We start from the raw sequence: 8,654 nt of genomic DNA on the forward strand, positions 1-8,654 counted from the left end.
TCTCACACTCTCACACACACACACAAACACACACACACACTCACACACACAAACACACATTATTCTATTCTACTGAGCCATTTTCTTTATGTTTGTGTTCTTCTCTTGTATTATTTCTTATTGGTGTTGTATTGTCCAGAAGGAACCTGCAAGTAAGCATACCTTGTGTATCCCGTACATATGACTAATACAACTTTAAACTTGAGTAGGACCATGTGTGTTCAAGAAGACCATGTTATGATTAGCAGTAACGTTTTACTCACTGTGAGCTGTTTATATAGACAATTTACGAACATACTGTACGTTTTTGATTGATACACAATGTATAAATGTCTGTGTAAAATCATGTTGCACTCAGTAAGTACAGTATGTATTTATATTTCATAAGACCTATGTTTATATACTATTGTAGCATATATAGACAGTAAGTAGTGTGTTATACACAAGATAGAAACGATATAATAGTAACAGGGTTGTATTCATTCCACCGATTCTGTTGAAAAACTTTTCTTAAACGTAAGCAAACATAATGAAATGGGGAGGGAACTACCTGAATTTGTCCAATAGAAACTCTCGTTTTAGTTGCAGAACAAAATGTTTTGCAACTGTTTGGCGGAATGAATACACCCCTGAATGAGAGCCAAGCTGTTAAATATGGACTCTATTCCTTTAAGAGCAGAGTATCAGCCCTGAAGTCAGTAAACAATAGGTAGGGAGGGGCTTAGGAACTTCACTTGGCTGAAATGAAAACCTGAATGTTATGAACAGGATCGAACTTCTACACTTTAAAGAATCTATCTATACAGCTGTACTGTTACTTACTGTAGTCTCCAGTCACTGGAGCCTTTTTCTGATCAGAGGAAGAGAAAGAACAGAGTCAACACACGCTGAGGTGAGTAGAGAGATAGTAGAGAGATTGTCTGATATGGTGTGACATAAAACAGTGTATTGCTATATTGTTCATACTAAGAAATGAAACAATATAATTATTTATTTTTTCAAAGATAGAATGACTGATTTCAGAGAGACTATCAAACATTATGTTATTTGGTCTGTTTCCAGCAATGGCTTCCTCCAGCATTGTCCTGTCTGAAGAGCAGTTCCAGTGTTCTATCTGTCTGGATGTGTTCACTGAGCCAGTCTCCATCCCATGTGGACACAACTACTGCAAGGCCTGTATCAGAGGATACTGGGACAGCACTGAACTGTGCCAGTGTCCAATGTGTAAGGAGAAATTTGACAGAAGACCTGAGCTTCGTGTCAACACTTTCATTTCTGAAATGGCTGCTCAGCTCAAGAAGTTGGCTCCAGTTGAAGCCACACCCATCACTCCAGGACAATTCCAGACAACAACCCTCGTCAAATCTGGAGAAGTACCATGTGATGTCTGCACTGAGGGGGAGCACAAGGCCCTGAAGTCCTGCCTGGTGTGTCTGGCCTCTTACTGTGAGACTCACCTGGAGCCTCATCAGATACTGGCGTCTTTCAAGAAACACAAGCTGATCAACCCTGTGGAGAACCTGGAAGACCGGGTTTGTAAGAAGCATGAGAGACCCCTGGAGCTGTTCTGTAAGAGGGACCAGACGTGTGTGTGTCAGTTTTGCACTGAGGGAGACCACAAGACCCACAAGACTGTCCCCATAGAGGAAGAGTATGGAGAGAGGAAGACTCAGATGAGGAAGACTAAGGGTAAAGTTCAGAAGATGATCCAGGAGAGACTGCAGAAGGTTAAGGAGATTGAACAGGCAGTAGAGCTCAGCAAGAGAGATGCAGAAAAAGAGATAGTAGACAGTGTGCAGATCTTCACTGCTCTAGCGCGCTGTATTGAGAGAAGCCAGTCTGAGCTCATTGAGGTGGTTGAGAAGAAGCAGAATGCAGCAGAGAAGCGGGCTGAAAGGTTAATTGAAGAGCTGGAGCAGGAAATCACTGAGCTAAAGACTAGAAGCACTGAGATAGAGCAGCTCTCATTTATTGAAGACCACCTCCTACTCCTCCTCCAGAGCTCCCCATCTATCTGCACCCTTCCTCAAACCAAGACCTGGTCTGATATCAGTGTTCACAGCGGTCTGGGTGTGGGGACTGTGAGGAGAACTGTGTCTCAGCTGCAGGAGACACTCAATAAAGAGATGGAGAAGTTTCCTAAAGTCAAGCTGAAGAGGATGCAGCAGTGTGCAGTGGATGTGACTCTGGACCCTGATACAGCATGTCCTCATCTCATCCTGTCTGAAGACAGGAAACAAGTGAGATATGGCGACATAAAGCTAAATCTCCCTGCTAACCCAGAGAGGTTTAGTTTTAATCCCCGTCTTTTAGGAAAGGACGGTTTCTCCTCTGGGAGTTTCTACTATGAGGTACAGTTGAAAGAAAAGACTCGCTGGGCTTTAGGAGTGGCTAGAGAGTCCATCAACAGGATGGGGGATAATTCACTGAGTCTTGTAAATGGATACTGGACTGTGGGGCTGGTGGATGTGAAGTATATTGCTGGTGCTGATGGAGCCCCCCTCTCCCTGAGAGAGAAGCCCCAGAAGGTGGGGGTGTTTGTGGATTATGAGGAGGGTGAGGTCTCCTTTTATGATGTGGAGGCCAGGTCTCATATCTACTCTTACACTGGCTGCACCTTCACTGCGAAACTATACCCACTGTTCTCTGCAGGCACAAATCGTTCTGGTGATAACTCAGCTCCACTAATCATCTGTCCCATCAAGTCTGACTGAGTTTAGTGAACAGGGAAATCAGTCACAAGGAAGCAAGTCACAAGTCATAAAGAAACCTGTCAATATTTATTTGTTGATATGTTTAATTTTAATAGAGAATAAGCTGGCATACTGTCATTGATAAGATTTTACAATGTCAAATGTTAATATTCTATGATGTTGACCAAATTGGTCCCACTTTAAATGACGTTCAGCTTATAAAGGCTTCATAAAGCTTTCAAAATGCCTTCATAAGCACTACATAAATGTGTTACAAAGCATGTATGACCATATGTCCTGCTTTATAAAGGGTTCATAAATGTGGCATAACAGTGCAAAATAAACACCAATGTCAAATGTGACATAACCCACTATGTCGAATATGATATAAACATGTGCTTTATAAAAGGGTGACATGTTGTGCTGAAGGAAGGCCAGTGGTGGAAAAAGTACTCAATTGTCATACTTGAGTAAAAGTAAAGATACCTTAATAGAAAATGACTCAAGTAAAAGTGAAAGTCACCCAGTAAAATACTACTTGAGTAAAAGTCTAAAAGTATTTGATTTTAAATATACTTAATGTATCAAAAGTAAAAGTATAAATCATTTCAAATTCCTTATATGAAGCAAACCAGACGGCACAATTTTATTTTATTTTTTATTGACGGATAGCCAGGGGTACGTTCCAACACTCAGACATAATTTACAAATGAAGCATTTGTGTTTAATGAGTCTGCCAGATCAGAGGCAGTAGAGATGACCAGGGATGTTCTCTTGATAAGTGTGTGAATTGGATCATTTTCCTATCAAAATGTAACGAGTACTTTTGGGTGTCAGGGAAAATCTACGGAGTAAAAAGTACATTACTTTCTTTAGGAATGTAGTGAAGTTAAAGTTGGCAAAAATATAAATAGTAAAGTACAGATACCCCAAAAAAACTACTTAAGTAGTACTTTAAAGTATTTTTACTTAAGTACTTTACACCACTGAGGGTGGCATACGCTCTAAAGTGAAGTCATTCCCAGACACTTCCGCCCAAATGCTCGGAAGGTCTGGTGGACCAACGTATCAAACTTGGCCATCATTAGTTAGGGTTAGGTTTAAAATCACATTTTAATTAGATAAATTGTGGAATTGGGCAGGGTTTAGCCATAATTATGACTTTTTGACTTTGTTAACTAGTGGCAATGACAAATACTTTACTCAGGTCACTCCTATAGAATTTTATGGTCACTCCCGCTAAGGTCAACTTTCAATAGATGATATCCCAGGCTTACATGTGCTGTGTGTGCAATAGCCTGAGGACAACATTACACCAAGAAACACTTACCTTGATGAAAGTCCCCAACATAAATTGAAAGTGGCTTTCATCTGGAACCAAGTTATATGTTCCTCAGTCCACAAACATGCACACAACAAAAACGAGCCATACCGCGCGGTGCTGGGCCCAGTCAGGTCTTTGACACATTCACCCACTCCCCCGATGAAAGATCATCCACAAAATGTTGCCACCATTGTTAACAGGTTGTAATCAAGCCCTGGTCTCCAGCATGGGAACAGAAGAGGAATACCTGCTGTGGTAGTCTCAGGTTGGGCTACTCCAAATCATCTATGGGCGGCAGGTAGCTTAGTGGTTAAGAGCGTTGTGCCAGTAACCGAAAGGTCGCTGGTTCTAATCCCCGAGCCGACTAGGTGAAAAATCTGTCGATGTGCCCTTGAGCAAGGCACTTAACCCTAATTGCTCCTGTAAGTCGCTCTGGATAAGAGCGTCTGCTAAATGACAATTTATTATTTATTTATATCTTGGTTCTGACCCACACACATGCAAATACAAGCTTTCCAGGTCCATCAAACCATTTAGATATCTCTCACAACCTACAGTAACCTGTGGATCATGAGAGAACCTTCATAAATCAGCAGAACGTTAATAACCTATTTATTGACACTTTATGCTATATCCTATAATACTTAGTTTGAAGTGAGACACTTTCGGTCATTGATAACACATCCATAAAGACTCTATATTGCATGACACTGTACTTAATTTAAAGTCAGACCCCTTTGGTCATTTATAACACATACATAAATGCCTTATATCATATGACACTGTACTTACTATGAAGTCAGACACCTTTGGTCATTCACAACACATGAATAAAGGCTTAATGATGTAAAAACAAATGGATTAACACTTAGGGAATTATCACTAACAGCTAAAACAAATAAACATTAAAGACATGTTTAAACCATACATTACCTTTTATTTGTACTTTTTTTAAACAATACAAATACATTAAATTTCAAAAAGTCCAGCAATGCAATCACATTGAACATTACACAGGGCTGTGAATAGTGTAGCTTCACCCTGAGCTCGCGGACGAATGGTTCTTGCCGCTCTGCCTGCTGGAGGTACTGCATGTTGGTTCCAACCTTAATGTGGAACTGACAGCATTTTAGCAACATGAAATCGTATTACAATCTGTTCATATACACCCCCAGGAAGTATATGACACTTTTAAATTCATTTTCTGACAAGCGGGCACTTAGATATGGTGCATTTTCACGTTTTCATAAATTCTTAGAATGTTTGGGAATTACGTATATTAAGGCTTTTGTGAAAATTCTATAGCAATATAGAGTGGGAAAGCTGCCGTGCGTTCGGACAATTAATAGACACTGCAGTAAATAAAACCTAATAAAAACATATGTCTCGTCCAGGACCGGAGTCTACGCAGACCGGTGCGCCATAGCCAATCAGATCTACAGTAGGTCTTTATGTAAACAAACCATTTGCCACACAGGCCTGCCATCATTCACTTTGAACTGGACAGTGCATTTATAGGCAGTTGCAACAGCGTGACTTTAGATCATTCGAACGCATTCACCAAAAGCCACAAAATACACCTGAATGGATTTCTGCAAATATGTCAATACCACCGGAGTCCTCTTACATTTGGGAACTTTACAGTCCTATTTATCAAACAACCATGAAAAGGTAGGGTCTCTCTCCCTAAATTATGCACATCAACAACAACAAGATCAACAACTAATGCTAGCCAGAGCAAGATGAGCTAAAATCTAACGAAGGAACATGAGATAAACCCTCTCAAATTGTTTCAGCTAGTTGGCCTTCAAAATTGCACTGATAAACGATGGAGAATTGTAGTCTACTCCTCCTTCTGCAGCTTGCCTGCCACTGCATGCCTGTCCCAACCAAGCACCCAAGCTAACTGGCTAAAGTTGGCTAGCTTGCTAGCTAGTTACTTCCACTCACAAATGAGATAACACCTCACTCCAACCATTTTACTTGCCCTAGCAGAGCTGTTTACATGTTAACTAAAGCGTTTGTGACTAACTATAAAAAATGTTTTGCCTATGTTTACTGAAACCGTTCATATTCAGCGGGTGTCCCGCTTTCCTAAATCCATCAGTTATTCTGCGCTCTGGCACACAGACTCTGAAATCGGAGTAGATAGCCAGAGTGAATTTGCAAACGCAAGAGATATGCTAACTGGATAACAGTCGTTCAAGTCCTTGCTAGCTAACCAAATGACACCTGAATCTCTAGTTGTGTATAGCCACAGAAAAACGATATGAAGTGAAAAAGTCAGTCACTCATCCACTCCTCCACTCCTCCAATGACATGACATGACATCCTCCTAGCAGCTATCTAGCTAACGTTAGGCTCTGTGTTTTTAGCTTACTACATAAATAGATACGCTAGCCTATTAGCCACGTTATGACTGACTTGTGATCATTGCCCTTGCTAGTTTGATTGTATTGACATTCCCAGCCTTTCTTACATTCGTCCAGGGGCGGTGTGTTCATTAGGGCGATATGGGCGACGCACTGCCAAACGGGAAAAGGAAGGGATTTTTTTTCTAATCAATTATATCACGGCAACAGTAGTTATCAGTGTTCTAATCTAGACGTCTGATCTGCCACTAAATGTCCAATCAGGCTAAAGTCGTGCTTCAAATGGCCCCGCCCCTTTCGGGGCGATTTCAGTCAGGTTGAAAATCGCCCCAGAAGTCTGTCATAGCCTCTCATGTAAAATCTTTTTTTTTTCAAATATCAGAGCTTTCAATACAATCTCTATGGGTTTCTGAGGGCTTGCACTTACGCGCTTTCGTCATACGTAACATAACCATGAACGTAACTAAGAAAAGAGCGGGTAGCAGCGTCAATCAATTCACGTACTACTATCAAAAGATGGCTAGCGTTCAGTGCAACTCGATTGTCTCTTTGAAAGAAGTTCACATCAAAGACCATTCAAAACGAGCTACTGGAGTGTATGCTAGCGGTCATGAGGGAACATATTGTGGAGGAGGTGAAGTCGGCGAACTTCGTAGCTATCCAAGCTGACGAGACCACGGACGTTTCTACACAGACACAGCTGGTGCTTGTGCTGAGGTACATAGATAGCAACCACAAAGTGCAGGAGCGCTTTTTTGAGTTCCTTCCCATCTCGGAATCAACCTCAGTCTCAATCGCCAGTGTGCTTTTGGAGAGACTGAACGGTCTTTTTGCCGACGACGAGAAAGTCAAACTGTGGTGCACTGGCACTGTACCAGGTTCTCATGAGCTACAACCTCCAGGAGACGTTCTCTGAGACTGTGACTCTGTTGAACATCCTCATAACTACTCCCATGACAACAGCTGAAGCTGAGAGATGTTTCTCAACTTTGACACGAGTTAAGACATTCCTGCGAAATTCAATGGGCCAGGAACGTCTGAATGCACTGGCCATGCTTTCCATGGAGAGGGAACTAGTCCTCAGCATGCCTGATTTCAATGAGAAAGTAATTGACCGCTTTGCTGCATTGAAAGAGAGAAGAGAACAGTTTCAGTACAAGTAATGTAGCCTCTCTCTCTCTTTGTCCCTCCCTGTCTGTCTCTTTAACACACACACGCCCAAATCAGTTCACAGTTGATGTTGTTTAAAATAGTTATTTTTCATTTTTTTTAAAGTAAAAAAAAAATAAAAATCTGTTCATGTTCATTTTTACAAATCTATACAATTGGCCAGAATATGGTTGTTCATATTTACAAATCTATACAATTGGCCAGAATATGGTTGTTCATTTTTACAAAGCCATACAGATAGCTGTGTTTACCTTTTCTAGAAATTATTTTCAAATTCTGTTTTCAGGCAAAATGTCTATCACTGTTCATTTTCACAAATCTATACAAGAGGGCAGAATATGGAAGTCTATAAAAATTTCTTATTACCAATAACTTGCATCAATGTTTTCAGTAGCCTCTATCAAAATCTCCTGCTTGCTTGTTGTGAATTATGCTCAGGTGCACATATTTCCAATTCAACCATGAGGCAAAAAATGTGGTAAAAGCTCTTGTTGATCCTGCAATCTGAACAAATACCAAGATGCTGTATTTTCAGCTGATATTTCATTTGTTTATGGAAATGCATATTGTTTATGCAGTGTTGAGGAATGTGAAAGAACACCCTTGATTATTTTTACTGTGATAACTTATTTTGCTTTTGTAAGCCAACACTTTTGAGATCAGTCAATAAATGCTTCTGGCATTGACTTATATGCTGCCCCTGTCTTCATGTTGTTGCTGGACATATCTTTTTTTAAATGTGTGTAGGTCACCTAAATCATCAGAAAAATTGCCCCCCCTGAGAATTTTTTCAGGAGCCGCCACTGCATTCGTCTGTTTTTGTCCAAAAATATTGAGTCATTGAAACTGAAACAGTACATCCCGAATGGAGGCAGCAAACAATGTACCAGGCCAGCTGTGATTTACAAGTTGATAGCAATATTTGTTGGACTACCAAGAAATGTATTGGTGAATTATATGAATCATGCATTGAACTACATCCAACTATTCTGCCAACAATGCCTTAGTGTATGTCATGAAATGTTGAGTCAAATATAACCTATTTTTAAAAAACCCTTATAAAGTTGGTTTTATAGCATAAACTGGTAATTTGAT

General features: G+C 40.5%; 1 protein-coding gene across 1 annotated transcript; it reads left to right on the forward strand.

Annotated features, from left to right (window-relative positions):
* Nucleotides 1–736: 736 nt before the first annotated feature.
* Nucleotides 737–3,244, forward strand: LOC311140785 (E3 ubiquitin-protein ligase TRIM39-like). The gene is made up of 2 exons (XM_084176007.1): nt 737–892; nt 1,063–3,244. Exon 2 carries the CDS (start codon nt 1,065–1,067, stop codon nt 2,712–2,714), a length of 1,650 nt encoding a protein of 549 aa, XP_084032133.1. The 5' UTR covers nt 737–892; nt 1,063–1,064; the 3' UTR covers nt 2,715–3,244.
* The last annotated feature ends 5,410 nt before the right edge of the window (nt 3,245–8,654 follow it).

This window comes from Coregonus lavaretus, assembly GCF_964263955.1.
Source record: "Coregonus lavaretus genome assembly, chromosome: 13".
In the NCBI taxonomy this organism is placed as follows: Eukaryota; Metazoa; Chordata; class Actinopteri; order Salmoniformes; family Salmonidae; genus Coregonus; species Coregonus lavaretus.

Coding starts and splice junctions, on each gene's coding strand:
- LOC311140785 (XM_084176007.1), top strand. CDS start 1,065: ATGGCTTCCTCCAGCATTGTCCTGTCTGAAGAGCAGTTCCAGTGTTCT.